The sequence below is a fragment of the Sylvia atricapilla genome, chromosome 5, assembly GCF_009819655.1.
Source record: "Sylvia atricapilla isolate bSylAtr1 chromosome 5, bSylAtr1.pri, whole genome shotgun sequence".
NCBI lineage: Eukaryota > Metazoa > Chordata > Aves > Passeriformes > Sylviidae > Sylvia > Sylvia atricapilla.
Window position 1 is genome coordinate 34,725,615 of NC_089144.1, and position 16,522 is coordinate 34,742,136.

At 39.0% G+C, this 16,522-nt stretch overlaps 1 protein-coding gene across 3 annotated transcripts in view; it reads left to right on the plus strand.

Moving 5' to 3' along the window:
* The first annotated feature begins 8,097 nt into the window (after window positions 1-8,097).
* Window positions 8,098-16,522, plus strand: part of RAB3IP (RAB3A interacting protein) — a 32,377-nt gene continuing 23,952 nt past the window's right edge. For 2 of the 3 annotated variants that reach the window (XM_066319158.1, XM_066319160.1), the window contains exons 1-2: window positions 8,098-8,169; window positions 16,175-16,447. In XM_066319158.1, coding sequence (XP_066175255.1) covers window positions 16,200-16,447 — 248 coding nt within the window. In that variant the 5' untranslated portion in view covers window positions 8,098-8,169; window positions 16,175-16,199. Of the gene's footprint in view, window positions 8,170-13,868; window positions 13,922-16,174; window positions 16,448-16,522 lie in introns of those variants that run through there. The other variant, XM_066319159.1, reaches the window with a different exon arrangement.

The following is a 16,522-nucleotide window of genomic DNA, read 5'->3' on the forward strand; positions in this document are numbered from 1 at the left end:
ATATTGCTACTGTGACTCTTATCAGCCTCAACAATCCTTTTATTGGCAGAAGGCCTAGACACACAATGTCACCATGGGGACTTATCAGACGGAAGATGAGATCAACAATGCATCAAGGAATAAGGTGTCTAGGAACTGGATTCAAAAGCCCCTGGTTTGACTGGGAGAGCTTTCTCACAGCTTAAGACTTACATCTCCAAGTGCTCCACATCATGTTCATCTGAAACTATCTGGGTGGGTTATTTGATATTTGCTACCATAGTTCAAGTGAAAGCTAAATGGTGGAAAGGCAGTCACAGAAGGGGTGCCTGATTTTGCTCTGTGGGTTGGCTTTTCTGAAGTCAGTGTCATTCTACTTTGCAGTATGACCAAGGTTTCAAAACTTATTGCACATTATTAAATGTGAGATATTAGACAATTTCTTTACTTACCTAAAATGCAGCTGACTGCACAGCTATTTGCATAATCGTTCTTTTTTTTAGATGCTGCAAAACTGTAATTTCTTTTCTTTTTAGTGAAGAAATTATAGTAACAAAATTTTGTATTTTTCTGGACATTGAAGAATACTGAAAGTTGATAGTCAGTGCTTTATAATATATACTATCTCCTGCATTTCTTAGGGAGTTAAATTAGAGAAAAACAAATATTTTCTCCCATTTAAACATTTATTTTGCACCACAAATGTTCATCTAATATATTCATGTTAGAGTTAGTTCCCTGCATGGAAATATAATAATAACAACAATAATAAAAATAGTATGTAAAAATGTACAATACCCATAACACTACAACTGAGCCATTGTGTTTCTCCCACTTTTTAAGGACAGTATTGCTTATTTGGAGAAATTCTTCATATGATTATATTTTGGTTTGTGTATATGAAACACAAGAATGATGATCCAGATTAGTGCACTGCTTAAGACAGTAACACCATGCAGTGATGAGGGATACAAAACCGTGGAGTAATTCACCTTATATAACACTGCTAGAGGTGTGATTAAACCATGCTGCAACTGATAAGAGAAAGTCACCCTTCATTATCTCTATTCAAATTAAAGGGGATCCCAACCCAAAATTTAGAGTCATGGTACCAGGAAATGCTAATGGAACTTGTAAGGATGGAGGATTTTCTTGAGTTGTCTCTTGGGCAGAGAGATCTGTTGTAATATCTGCTTGTATGAGAGACAAAGGGAAAGATAAGACAGAAGAGATTCCAAGAACAAGAAAGCAACTAAGAACAGAAGAACATTTCCAGGGAAATGTGTCTTGAAAAGGTGAGTTCTTTAGAGTTAGTTGTTGTCTGGAAAGAATTTGGAATAGTTGTTGTTGCTATATTTGTGAGAATAGGATTATTGGTATTTGTGCTAAAAAAAGGATTACATCGAGATGGCTAACGATAATTAATTTATTTTTGTAAAGGGAACAACTCACATGAGTTTTCTCTTATCTGACTAGTTTTATTTCAAAGAACCCTATTTATACATTCTGGTATTCAAAGTAGCAGTAATACATACATTAAAAGGATAAAACTGAGGACTTTATTTCATCAGCCAGGTGGTTCTGCCACCCCTGTATTAAAGCTGGCTCTGGCTTTCCTCTTTTGCGTACTTCAATGCCATACATCTCTCTCAAAATTTCATTTGTTCACTTTTTAGATATTGCTTAAGAGGGGAAAAACAGAAAGAGTGTAAAAAGACCATTCTTTTTCCTTAGCACACAGGAAAAAGAATAGTGTGTTTAGTGAACCAACACAAATAAACAACTAACCTTTTTCTGTGGACAACAAGCCTGATCTTTTTCATCAAATTTCAACAAACACTCTCAGTCTCTGCTCTCTGCAACTTTTCACTTAGAAAAAATGCCTGAACAGCATGTAAAGTCTCATAGTTCTCCCAGACATAAGGTTCAATCAGTTAGCCAAGAGCAGATGAAACAAACCCTCTGCTTGCTGTGCTGCTGCTGAGCCATTGTGTGGCCCAGAACACGCACGGGCGTTGAATGGTGCTAGCTGGGGAATTTATCCTTCACTCTCCTCTGGGTAAATCCATGCTTTGACTATTTTAATGAGGTGACAGAAAATGTTTCCTACCACGGTGAGTGCAAAAGAACATTTCCAATCAAGGTAACAGAGATGTATATGATACTGGAGACAAGACTTCTGGGAGGCCTGGAACTTTTAAGGTCACTTCGGAAAGTGTAACAGTAATCCCTCTCTTTTGTGCAACTGAAACTGCTCTGGTTTCAACACTACCTAAGCATTTTTTACTATCTATGGAACTGAGTAAGGAATTCAGATTACTTTGCAGAAATGCCTCTCTGCTGCGCTGAACTTGCAGAGCCTTGGGCATCATGAGTGTGCTAAGCTAGAGAAGACAGAAGAAGACAAGGAGAAGAAAAGGCCTCTCTAAGCTGGGAGGCATTCCTATGTCCAGTGGAGTGATGCCCGTACCAACTAGGTAACTCTAAACAGAAGGTGAATAAAACGGTATTTCTATTACATAGGGAAATGGTTGGTACCCGTAGAAACTTCTCCATAAGATCAGTTTCACCTCATAGAACAGAACTCAGCCATAATTGGCAGGCTTGACTGATGTCTGATTTTTAATCTCTGCATTGTTGAGCAAAATTAAAGAAAAACCAACCTATTAAAGCCATATTTTTCATTTACATAGCAACTTCAGTTTAAAGAATGAATACCTCTGGAAAATTATTTCAAATTTATTACATGAGTATGTGTTACGAGGAAGTAGGAAGAAGTTTCATGAATTTAATTTAGAGATGGAAAAATTAAGGCACAGGGAAGGTACCCACATCCAAAGGAGGCCTGTGAATAAAACACAAAATTCTTGAATTCTCACCTGATGCCTTTCACTGCTTTTATGTTCAATATTTGGTGGAGCTGTTTCTGGAGTCTCATCAAGTGAAAGAATTCTTGGGTTTTAGGAACAGGTTTGTTGGGGCTACAAAGTTTGTTTGGATTAGTGGAGAGCTAACTTTCATGCAAAAATGTATTTCATATTTTTTTTCTGATTTCTGAGTTCAGGTTTGGTATCTCTGCTGTCTTCCAACTAGGGATGAACATGTACTATTTTTAATTGCACTCTGGATCCATTCCTGGCTTGCTTCTAAAGATAAACGAAGCCACATGTCAGTCCTTACATAAGTTGGTAAGCCCATTTCAGTTGTTATGTTCCTTCTACTTAGCATTGTTACATTTATAAACACTTTCAAAGAAATCTAGATGCTTTATTTATTTAATATTCAACAGCAGAATCTGTCTAGTTGCTCAGCTTGTTTGCAGAATCAGTCTTACTGTCAAAGAGGACAATTGTAATCTAATGTGCATGAACAGGAAATTTGTTTTTAATCCCTGTCATTTTAATAGTTAATGAACCATTTATATTCTTTATTAATTTTTATCTTTTCTGGTTAGGCTGTGTTCTGCATATTCATGAAACAGTGGAGGTTTTTTAGTTTTGGAGGTTTTTTAATCCGTAAAAAACATGCCATTGTTTCAATATTGTGTCAGTGAGTTCTGCTGGTCGTGTATAGATATATGCTGTATATAAAAGGAATTTATTTGCCAAGTTTGTATTTTTTAGTATGCAAGCCTTGACTTTCAGTTAATGAATACAGGGCTTTAATGAACACTTCCTTTTTAGACATCTTGTTTAAAGCTCTTGTTTCTGACATTAATTTAGTGCATGGACAACAGAGGTGATAACATTGATAACAGAGGTGAAGACTATGAAGCAGTTTGAAGTTTTGATCCTGCAACATATTTGTTGCATGATTTGAGTATATCATTTGAAGTCAGAAAGGAGGGAATCAATATATGTGATACAGATAGAGTTTGCTAAGGCTTTTGAAATTCCCTCCTGTGACATTTCGTAAGAAAGGGAGGGGCATGGTGTCCACATAAGCTACTGTATAAACAATACAAGATGGGTATGAAAATCCCACCCAAACCATGGTTGTAGAAGGTCAGTATTTCAAGAGGAGCATCTCAGTTCAGAGGATCCTTCTGGATCTGATAACATGCAGTATTTTAATTAATGACTTGGCTGATGGAATTGACAGTTCACTTATCAAATTTGCAAGACACGAAGAGTTTTAAACATTTTTTTTTCAGAAAAAGATTAGAGTTCAGTAAGAATCAATGAACCCAGAAGAAAATTCACAAGTGAATTTTCCACAAGCTGGAGAAGGACTGGTTAAGCAGTGTTCTGCTGCCATAAGAGAAAAAGCAAAGGATCTTTGGTGGGATGTCTAAGCAGATGTGTGATATCTTAAAGCCAGTGCTGGGTCAGACCTCAGCTGGAGTGCTGTGCCTGGAACTGAGCACTGTTCTGATAAAGACCCTCAAGAAGAAACCCAGAGAGAACAATAAAAGCAAATGGAGGTCTAAAAAACATCACCTATGAGAAAAGATTAAAATAATTGTTCTTTGACAAAATTGAGGGTATAGATGATGCTATCAAATGCTCTGAAGATTGATGCTTCCTCTATCCACTAAGATAGGCTTATTACCTCCTCTCCACATTGCAGCACAGCAGCTCTAACAGAGGTTAGACTTTGGAAGATATTTGTAACTCCAAGGTTAGTTCAGCACTGGAATGTACTGCATAGTGAGGCTGTTCTTTCAACTTTGGAAGTTTTGAGAAAGAGCTTCAGGAGCAATTAATATCAATCCTTATTTTCTGTTATTCTGGTCCTCTTTTTAGTGGGTAGATTTGAAAAATAACCCAGACCTCACCAGTTTTAACTTTCTATTAGTTGGACAGGGAGGGCAGCATAGAGATAAATTTTAGGGTTCAAATGAGCTGGAGGCTTATTTATGCCAATGTACCAATTGGATTTTCTTCAAAATGCTTAGCTAAACATTGGAGAAATATGCCTGAGTGGGGAACTATAGTTCCCAATACTGCTAGCAGTGGTTCAGCTGAGCTAGTAGAAGGCAGGGGGATGGATTTCTAAAATAGATAAGACTTATAGTCTCTGTACCTTTTTTTGTATATAGTGGATCATTCTTTGGGTTTTTTTTTTCCCCAGTGTTTTATGGGGTTTCAATGCATGCATGACCACTATAAATAGATTCATCCTTTGGCTTTCTTGAGTATATTGTTTTCTAACATCTTGACAAAAAGGGAGGTAAAAAGTACAATTTATTCAATATTAAAAAAGTAATAAAATAAACAAGTAAGTAGTACCACAGGAAAGTAGAAAGTGAGATTTCAAATTTTATTTGCTTTATATATGACATTGTTGGGACATCCTCCCCTACTAAACACTCGAACATCTTCTACAAAGAGAGCAACCATCTCTTTCTTTGATTCCTCCCAACCTGTAGGGGGGAAATTACATTAGCTTAGCTGGCATTTGTGCTTCTGTGTGGAGATGAGAAACTTCAACTAAATTCAGATCAAAGAAAAATGACGCTCTTGGTTTTTCTAAAGTCCTGCAGTCATCCTTGCCTTCAACAGAGAGCCCTGCCCTGGTCTGGGACTACCTTCTATGAAACAGCTTTGTCTCTTCTGTTTTCTCCTCCCTGAAACAGGTTTCTTAGGTTGAGTGGACTGTAGCTATTAGGAAAGAAAACAGCCACATTTGAAGTCTCTCAGACAGATTGTTCAAATGTGATAGAAGACATTGACAGACAGAGCTGCAGTTCAGGGGGACTCTGTGCAGTGCAGGAACTGTTTGCAATGATTTTTATCACAGCTTCCATCAGTGTGACTGATGAGAAGCTACACAAGTGACACTCAGTTTTTAGTATATAGATTGCTCCCGCCAAGTCTGTGCCAGGGTACCTATACTGCGTTCTATCTAGCTGGATAATGGAAATTTCTCATCTGGGGCATTTAACCACACTAGGGAGCTCACAACAAACAGAAAAATTGTACTTTGTCTTGTGTGAGTCTCTCTTGGATGATCCTTCCTTGGATGAGAGAAGCGTGAGTCTGCCCACAGGTTGTATTTATCTCCAGAACCACCTCCTGCTCATCCTGACAAGACTTTCTGAATGGATCCTGGACCTGATTTGACATCTCACCTTGGGTGATGGTCACTGGTGTATGGCAAAGCTCGTTGCTGTTGCCACTTGGCCCTGCTCTTGGCTCTCCCCTCATTGGTGATCTTGGTTCTCAGTTCATGATTCCTGGAGGAGCAGCTCTGCTCTGACACTGATGTGCAGCTCAGGAAGGAGCAAAGGACTGGATAAAAATACTCTTCTAAAATATATTTTTCTTTTTCCCCAGCCCCTCTCAAAATACTCTTTCTCTTATTTATGACTCTGGATTTAATTCAATTTATTTATTCAATTTATTTTAGCTTTTAATTTTAACCACATAAATTATGCTTTCTGTGGTTTGTTGCTGCTTGACTCTTTAAAGTATTACACACAGCAAAATACAGGAGAACTTTGACAACATAAATCTGTTTGTGATTAATTTTAGCAGTCAAATGTCTTTGGAACTGTACTGCTTTTATTTCTTGAAATGCAAGATGTCTAATCTGGTTAAGACAGCAGATTGTCATGCCAAGCACAGTCATTGTACAGGATTAAAAACTATAGGATTACAATCCTAATTATAGACTCTTATTGGTTTACTATGTCTTAATAGGTTGTTTTTCAACTTCTGATTCCATTTGTCATCTCTTTTGCAATCATGTTTTTAATAAACTTTCTGATGCATCTTTTACTTTGTCAAACCTGTATTTTGATAGCACTGTCTGGATTCTACTCCATGACAATTTTAGCAAGTTAAATAATTTAAAGTTCAAGCTCCTTATAATGAACATATCTGCTCTTTTGGTTTTTTTTTACAACAAACTTTTAAGTTATACTGTTGTTTGAACATTTGAATATTCCACTTTTTGCACTTTGGTTTCTTAGTTTTCAGATTGCTTCCAAAAAAGCTATAGATGATGACTTTCTGTAGTGATTTTTTTCTACTTGAGCCCCATTGTAGTCAGTGTAGATTTTCATACTGGAAAGTAAATTAGAAGATATTAGTACTTATAGGTACTCTATTTACTTTATCATACATCTGCTGTTTGACATCCTCTTCGTCATATTATTTTGCCATCAGTGAATTTCCTGCTTGGTGGATCCCACGAGGAATGTGCCACAGAGAACATTATTTGTGGCTATGCCCTGTAGGACTGGCCAAGCAGGATTCTTTCCCATTCAGTGGAAAGCTGTCAAGATAATTAGAGTTTCAATTATTGGCTGGAATGCGGCCTAAATTCCTTAACTGATGAATGGGAAAAGGTCTTATTTACCTTAGATTTTTGCTCAAGTTCCTCACCATGCAGCACCTGGCTCAGTTCAGCTGCAGTAACAGCAAGGAAAGCACACAGTCCAGCTAATATTGCCGTCACTTGAAGTGTATCTTTTGGCACTGTAATCAGACCAGTGGTAAAATGGAGTCTTATTTATAGCAGCTTTATAATATTTAGCCTATCACCTTTAAAGACATAGGACACACAGAACAGTACAGACCAGGACTTCAAGTGCACTAAGTAGCATGCTTGTGTCAGGGTGGCAATGGGGATGGCTTAGGCCAAGCCCAGATGAGACACAGTAGTAATCGCTCTTTATCAAACTACTGGAGCTGGAAAAACATCTCTCCTTTCAAGTGAGTGCTTTTATAGCTCTGCATGTGGCCTCATTTTGGAAATTTTGTGTGTTCAGTTCAGTCTTTAATTATGAGATACATTAGGGAGGCTTGGAAACTAATTTGGAGCAGTGCATGCCCCATGAATGAAAATTGCTGGATAACCACCTGGCACATCTTTCATTTTCTAATTTTTAATTGTGCAATCCCGTGCCTTTGTTACTGCATACCATTAAACACGCAATTATTAACTTGTGTTTTTCACGGCAACAAAACCCTCAGAGTTGAACAGCCCTGTCCCCGCCTGCCCTCGAACAGCAGCGACGTTTCGCTGCGGCCCAGGGGACGCGGGCCCGCCCTCCTGCCGCCCGCTCCCCTCACGGAGCTCACCCCCGCCCCGCCGCTAGGGGGCGGCAGCGGGGCCGCGCACACCTGCCCCCCGACCCCGCTGCGGGCGCCGCGCTGCGCCGCGCATGCGCGGCCCGGCCCCGCAGGTCGGCTGAGGGGACGCGGCGACGGCGGCGGCCGCTCCTCTCTCGAGGCTCGGCAGGTACGTGCGGCGGGGGCTGCGCGGCCCCGGCTCTGCGGGCGGGAGCGTAGGGTGGCTGCCCGGGCTGTGGCTCCCCGCCGGCGCTGCTGCACCTGCCCGCCGCCGCGTCTCCGGGAGCCTGTGCCCAGGCGGGCGGAGCCGGCGCCGCCGGGGAGCGCTGCCCCTGGCCGGGGCGCCGTGACCGGGCGCGGGCTGTCTGTGGCGGCTGTGGGTCCCTGCCCGGAAGAACGTGGGGACAGGTGACGGCCCGGGCAATGCCGCTGTGCCCGTCTGCGGCGGGAGGGCGTCCTCGGATCCGTCGGGGCTCGCGTGGGCGCGGAAGGGGCAGTCGGCGGCAGGGCTTCGCTTGTCCGCGAGTCAAGCCGCGGTCGAAGGCAAAACTGGGCAAAAGTAGTTCTCAGGGATCATCCCGGGAAGTGCTGGGAGGACCTGCCCCGCGAGAAGCAGCGGCGGCGGACAAAGAGCTATGGCATCCCCGGGTCGCAGCAATTGCCGTGCTCTCCGCGTAGTGGAGGGGCCCGAGGGGAAGGGCGCTCGGTGGCGGTGACCGAGACGAGGAGAGGAGGGATGCGAGAAGAAGCTGAGCTAATGCTGGGCGCTTCGCCCGCGCTCACAGAGCTCTCGGCCGGCAGGTGGGATCGGGGCAGAGAGAGAAGAGCGGCGGGCCGGGCATTTCCCTCGAGGGGTGCCAGAGCGGGCAGGGACCGGAGTGGCGTTTTGCGCCCGGGGACAGTGGGGCTGCGCTCGTCCGTCGCGTTTGTGGTCGCTTTATGGTCTGTCGAGTAATATTGAGGGTCATACTTAGTCGCCCGTAAGTGCTCTTGTAAGCTGAAGTGGTTAAGTAGCATATTTGACTTACCCTTCACTTCTGATGTAGTTATGTTGGACAGTAAGGCTCAGAAAGTGAATTTTGGTTACAAGTTGATTTCAAGCGATGAGCTATGCAGAAATTTCTGCTGCCGGGGTGCTGATGCTCCACCAATTCTCCGAGAGTCGGAGGGCTTTGGAAGTAGGAGAGCACAGAGTGACCAAAGCCTTATTGATACCCTCAGAGTTTGTCTTGCTGACAAAAAGCATATTTCTTCAATGTTTTCATGAGTTTGAAAGTGTTCGCTGTTTTGTTTGCAGGTAATGTACGAAGTTTTATGTGGCTTCGTTTGTTTGCTGTGCTCATTTTTAAACGTGTTCTTAGGAAGTCTCAAAAACAGTTATCTAGATAGATAAAATAATTAATCTGCTACAGACTTGCTGTAACTGAAATTATCAGCTTCTCTTTTGAAGCAGATGTAAGGTTATTCAGACTAGAAGTCTGTATTGGCAAGTACCATCTGTTCAAATATTTGTATTCCTCAGTATAGGGCAAAACCTGAAACCTTGTTGCTTTAATATTTTTATTGTTGTTTCTATTATAGATCTGTTTAATGAGTTTTTGGAAGGGTTAAAGTTTGGCCTTCTGTATTTGTCTCTTGGCAGTCATTCATCTGTTGTGCTTGGTTAATGTTACCTAGCGAGCAAAGAAGGATAAATAATTTACTGTTCTCATTATGCTTTTAATAAATAACAAATGGGAATGTACCTCACAGCTGTGACTGGAATATCTGTCTTGTTATGCTATATTTAAAAGGGGACGATTTTTTCCATAGGAGAACAGAACAGTCACAAGAAGCATTTTGAATATAGACTACAGCTATCTTCATAGCTTTTATTGACTTGGTTTAAAAATTCATGTAAAATACAAGATGAGATGGTCACTTGCTGTTCTACTTCGGTTTATGGATTTTCTCAGAGATGTAAAAGAAAAGAGATGTGTACTTTTGATTTTTATTTTTAAGACCCTTTTTAATATGGCATGTAAAATATTGTCTTACTGGAGCCTGTCAAGACTTGTATTAGAGACTTTATTAGGGCTAATATGCTAAGCATTTTTTAATAAATTAAGAAAATATTTTTTTAAATGCATTTGCAGATACAGTGTCAGGAAATTAATGGTAATTTTACTGAAGTTTAAGTTTACTTACCGAGTATTTTCAGTGTTAACTGAAAGCGACAGGGTCTTTAGGTCTAAGTCTTGGCAAGAATGACACTACAGTCATTGTGATCAGGTTTAAACCTGAGATGGGCTTGTGAAATTGCTTCCAAGATAAGGCAGAACAATGCTCCGCTTTAAAAGGAACAGCAACTGCAAAGAGAATAATATTTTCAGTTTAATTAACTTGGTTTGAGATTTTTTGTGAACAGGACAGCATTCTTTGAATGTTTGTTTACAGTGAAAGTTTGCGGTATTCTTTGCATTTGCAAAGCACTGACTTTCCACTCTAGTAAGAGGTGTGCTATCTGCCAGACTCTAAACCGTGTTTATTTTTAAGTTTCACAACCACTTCATAAATATAGGTCATTGAATCTCGTGTGCTGCTTGTTTCTGTGAGAGAGACACTTGCTGTCTGTACCTGTATTTTTTGAGTTGAAGATACACCTATAATAAAGTTTTTTTAAGAGATTTTTTTAAAATTATCAGTTCATCAAAACAAAAATCCTTTTAACTTCATAAAATCCTGCTGTCAAGTAGACTGCATTTCTTATAATTCAGTGCAAAATAGTGTTTTCAATGCATAGAGCGAGAGTAAAAATAGAAGACCTGCATCATAGTATTATATGGCAACACTAGAGGGAATGCAGTAGAAAAATATTCTCACATTAAACCAAGTGTGTTTCTGCTAGCTGTTAATTCTGTAGACTTGCCCAACTTACAGTTTACCTTCCTTTTACTGTCTTGCCTAGTTCATCATCTGTTGGTAAATACATAGTGTGAGGTCACTTGAAAATAAAAGTAGAGTATGTAAAGACTGGAGTAGTCCAGTGCTTTCTTACTGGCTCAAAAAGAAATTGTTTTGGGTTTCTGGAACAGAAATTTCTATCACAATTGCAAAATTTTAGGACTGGGAATTATTTTTTGCAAACTTTAAAGAAATTGTGATGCCAAATATTGAACTGTGTTCATGCAATCAACTAGCATTGATAATGGTATTTAAACTTGCTTGAAATCTCCGGCTAAGCTTAAATATAAAACAGTTTAGGAAGAAAATCTACCAAACTTGCTCCTCTGCCTCCATCTCATGAATATCTTATACTGGATAGATATAATTGAATTAGTTTTGAGCTTGAAATTAATGCCTGTATATGCCTTACAACAATTTAAATTTTAAACCACCTATTTGCATCTGATAGGTTTGAAGTAGCACTACTTAATTGAATTGCTTCTTAAAAAAGGTATTCGTTAGTCCACTGTTCTTAATTCCCTACTGAGTTCTCTAGAGTTTAAAACACATTACATTCCAGGCTCTACAATGCCAAATATTAAAAATAAATAAATAAATCTCTAAACTGACTCTGAAGAATGCAGGCCCAGTGGTGGGCTAATGGCAGTCATTTTGAGGAAAATCCACTTTCCAGACCCCTCCCACATCAGCTGAAGCAGATGTTGGAATCTAATAAATGAAGTATTTGTGACTGAGTTACATATTAAAAGGCTTGCTGTGTGGAGGTTAAACCACTGTGGCTAATAGGCACGTTCTTTTGATAAATACTAACTAGAATTTCCTGTTGGTGAAAATGTTCAGAGGTGTTAACTTTCTTCCTTAAAGGATTTTTTTCTTCCTACTTGAGCAGGTAGCCATTCTGTTGTGATTGTACTCTTTTACTATTAAAGCTAAAAATGAGATGTGTGAAATGTTTGGTGTTGGCATTGCTTTCAAATGGACTCTAGCAGTCAGGAAATTGTTCGGAGTTGTTATCTTCAAAGTGTCTGGTATTCAAAAGCAGTCTGTGAAAGACAAACTCTAGAGTTTGTACTTGGTAGTTTTCAACAAATTTTTATTTTTTTCAGAAGGAAGCAAACCACAATAAATTACTGCCTTTCAGGGAGTTTTCTAGTATTCAGTTATTGAGTGGTTTGATTCAGACAAGTAGCTAAACCCCTCTTAGAGTTATAACAGAAAAATTAGGTTAAGCATTTTGATTTGACTGCTGTTAAAAATGTTTGTGGTTCTTGATTTCTGTTATAGCTTTAGGAAGTGTTAAACCAACTGTTGTTGAGCTGATCTCTTTGTAATGCATCTTAGTTTACTATTAGATAAAATAGCAGGTTTGAGCATAGTTTCCTCATGAAGTTGTGGTTAGTCAGCAGTGCAGGTGTGGCAGTGAAGAGGTAATAAAAAGCGACATTTTGTTAGCTCCCTCCAAATTTGCATTATTTTCAGATGAAACCATAAGGAAATTAATTATTTTGTTGTTCCATCCTGATTTATTATGGTACTTGACATTTTTTATGTGATTCTGATTGCATAGTATCACCGCAGACAAAAATAATCATGTTTGGTAGGCACTGATGTGATTCCAAGCTTTCACCTTTTATTACTGTGGTAGAAAAAGTACTGAGAAAATTAATTTGTTTTATTTAACACGTGTGCTGCCCTGAAATGTCAGAATACCAGTGGCAGAATTACTGCTAAAGAGATGTGCCAACAGTTTGTGGACTTTTGCACACAGTCAGCTTGGCTCCTAGTGAAGCTCTCTGCTTACCATTTGCTTCATGTTCCTTCACAGCAAGTTGGTTCATCTCTGCCTTAGTCAATAATAGGAATCCTTCCTGCAAGCCTTAAGGAAGCCTCTAATCTTTAATGAAATTTAATGTGCATTTTTGATCCTCCTGCTTTTGGTTACCATTACTTTGAAGAGTTCTTTCCCAAAAGAGAACTTTTAATTTTAAAACCACCTGGCTTTTTACTTGTGTTTGGTTTATTAATGTGTAATGTGTCTTAATAACAGTGTTGGTGAGTCTTGAAACTGAGATACTTAATATGGTCTTCTTTGTCTTGTCTGGGTGGTGTACCCAGCTTCTGCCTGCTTACTGCCTAGTGAGAAGTAATCTTAGGAAAGAAAAAAGTTGTGAATGGAAAGTGTTTTACACAGATGGTTTGCTTATGAGTGCCCATTTGACAGGCTATGGGAAAAATATAGCTGAGGAACTTTATTTTCAGATCTTCCAGGAATAACTTGTATAATTTTTTTTAAACTTTTTTCCTTCCTGTGTCAGAAAGAGCTTGCTTTTTGATAGCTGAGAAGTTATGCATGGACTTATTTATGGTTTAGGCTGAGGTCAATATTTAATGTATAAGCAGAGTGGTAGTCCTGTGCCCTAATCTTTTTGGTTTGGGCTCTTCCTTTTTTTTTACTGTTAAAAATACTGCAGGATATAGGCAGGTTAGGTGGAAAAGAGTTAAGTAGAACATTTCTCAAAGGAGTTGGGACCATGTATGTAGGATAGATTCCTCCCATCCATCCCCTGAACATACTATTTTGCAAGGGTAAATTGATGTGGTGGTCCAGAGGGACAGCTAGAACTGCATTTGAACATTTGAAAGATAATAAGTAGGCCTTCAGTTGTCTTTTCTCTATGTGAGCCAGCATGGCCTTCTGGGCTTCAGAATGTAGATGAGTTTGTGTCTGTTATCACAGTATATGGAAAGGTGCATCTTTTAACCTGTTGATTACTCGGTGTACTTGAAGTATTTGCTCCAAACAGGGAGGCCTAAGATTTGAACAGAAATCATAAAACAAACTAAAAATCAACAAATAGGCTTTTCTTGAGCCTTTTTGAATTCTTGTAAAAGGCTAACATATTTTTTTAGAAACAGTTTTTTGAAAAAACCTCACGTAGCGAAGTTCAGCCCAATGGGGTGTGCAACTTTAAACAGTCAGTGGTACTGCTGATATGAAGTTCCATGATATCTCTATTGAATACCAAGGCAGACCATGAGTTTTAAGAGTGACTAGCAATGTGTCTTTCAAACTTGAAATAGAAACTAGTCAACAGCAGGGGACTACATGGCAGAAATGTGTTCCTGTTTTGGTCTCAGGTGGGCCTCAATTTCTGCTTCTGTGGTGTGGGTTTGGGTGCCCTTTCCTAGGTGCTGTAGAGAATGCAAGGCATCCAGGTAGCCCTTCTGAATCCATGTTCAGAGCCTGTGTCTTTTGTTAGTTGTGAGGACTGGAATCCAAACAACCAGGAATTGTAAGTGATGAGTTTGTGTTGTTGCCAGTACGATGGTGTTGGGTATGGCTGGCTGGGTGGTCAGAGAAGAGGAGAGTGGTGGGAACTAAGAATGGGAAAAATGTGTTGATGTGACCCTGACTTCGAGCTCTGTGACATGGGTATTTTTCATCTGGGGTGATGAGCTATAAAGATGGCAGTATTTCAGCTTATTAAATGTTAAAGAATTATGTGGTAATTGCATTGTAGAGCTGAAAACTTTCTTGAAATTAAACTCTGAAGGAATGTCCTGTAGCTGTGTTAGTTCCTTCATTTTAATTTGTCTACTTCACAGGCTTTATCATCATGTAGAGCATGAAAACAAACAGCAATATTTGCCAAAGTTACTTACACTCAAAAATAAGCTTTTCATAACTGTTATAGGAAAGCTTCAAAACCCAAAACTGGGTTTGAACAGTGTTTCTTTTCGTAAGTCGTATTTAAGCAACTGCTCTTGATAGTTCAGAATAAAACAAAATTCTGCTGAAAATTTTCTGCAGAAAAGAAACTCAAAACAAAAATGTTCCTTTTTATTCATGTAAGGTTCTTTTTGTCCCTTAAGTCTGGGAAGTTTCTGAGAGGGTTGTGATTTTTTTTTTTCCCCTTAAGCAATTAACATATTCTTGCTGTCTGAATGGTTGAATTTCTCCCAGATACACCTGCTGATGTGGCAAAGCTCCTTGTTTCACTCTAGTGTATACACACTGTAATCCTTGAGATGCAGAACAGTTTTGAATAGTGTTCTTTGAGTTTAAAGTGACCAGAAAGTCTTCATTTAACTAAGACATTACTTCATATGTATTTTTGGGATTCCATTCTGGATGTCTTCTGTGTGTTTTGTGAAGTGGATGTACATGTAAGTTGATGGCATCCTCTCTTCATGGTTATGACAATCATCTTTCCAGATCTCCCTGCCTGGTCTTTTCAAGTGTAGGATCCAAGCAACTTTCTCTGTAAAATACAATGTATTATTTTGTTGAGCTTTTTTTGCACATTAAGAATCTTCATGAGGCTTTTCTCTCTTCTGTATTTATGTAATGTGGAAAAGGTTTGGTTTTTTTTTTTTTTTTCAGTGAATAATCAGTGCTAAGTAATTCCTTCACAGATGTCTTCATACTACTTCCAACATGCAGTTTTGAATTATGCAAAGATTTTTGTTGCCTTTGATAAACTGCTGGAAAGTAGGACAGGACTAGTAAAAATCATGTGTTGTGCATGTTTTCTGTTGATCTTATGAAAAGCATATGTAATTAAAAATAAATGGAAAGATTTTCAGTTAAGTTGCCAATTCATAGTACTTTTTACTTCTAATATATTTTTGGTATACTTGTTCACAATTGTCACGTTCACTTAATCATGTGATGTGTTAAATATATGCTATCATACTTCACGAGAAATCTTACTGGCTAAGTCTGTCATTTCAGTTAACAGTTAAAAGATCAGATGAGTAATTTAACCAAAATCACTATGGACTGTAATTTATTTAAAGGTTCACTGATTTCTGTCCTAGATAATTTGCTTCATTGAGATGAAAAGTGGAAGTTTTAGGTTTAGATTTTTTTTTTCTTTTCTGATTTCCAGGTCTAACCCTCTTTCATGAATGAAATATATTTGTTTTCATACGAAACAGCTCTAGATTATATTAAAAATTACATTATTTTCTGGGGTCAGGCATGTTCTTGATTTCATCATCCCATTTAGATGCAGATCTGTAAGATATTCTGGACTCAACAGTACAGTGGGTGGGAAAACCCATTTTTGGTGGTTGAAGTTCATACTTTTGCAGGAGTAGTCCACAGTTTCCATTCTATCACAAAGTACTCTAAACATATTTGAGTGTTTTTAAAATCCAAATAGCTGTCAGATATATTGAAGTATTTCCTGTCTACTTTCTGATAATGTGATTATTTCATTTAGGGATTCATATAATGAGGCTTTTATTATGGCCAGTGACCCCTTGGAAGGCTTTCATGAAGTGAACCTCGCTTCGCCTACTACACCAGATCTTCTTGGAGTCAACGAGGCAGGGACTCAGGAGCAAACTACCTCACCCAGTGTAATCTACCGACCACACCCTTCTGTTGTGTCCACACCAATCCAACCCAACGCATTAAATGTTTCTGACCTTCCCACACAACCTGTTTATTCATCTCCCAGGCAGCTGAATTGTGGAGAAGTATCAGGTGTCAGGTAAATGTCATGTGTCTTTTTATTTAAATTGTTGATGTTTGTTGCATATAAACTGTTTGTTGTCACTAGACGAAC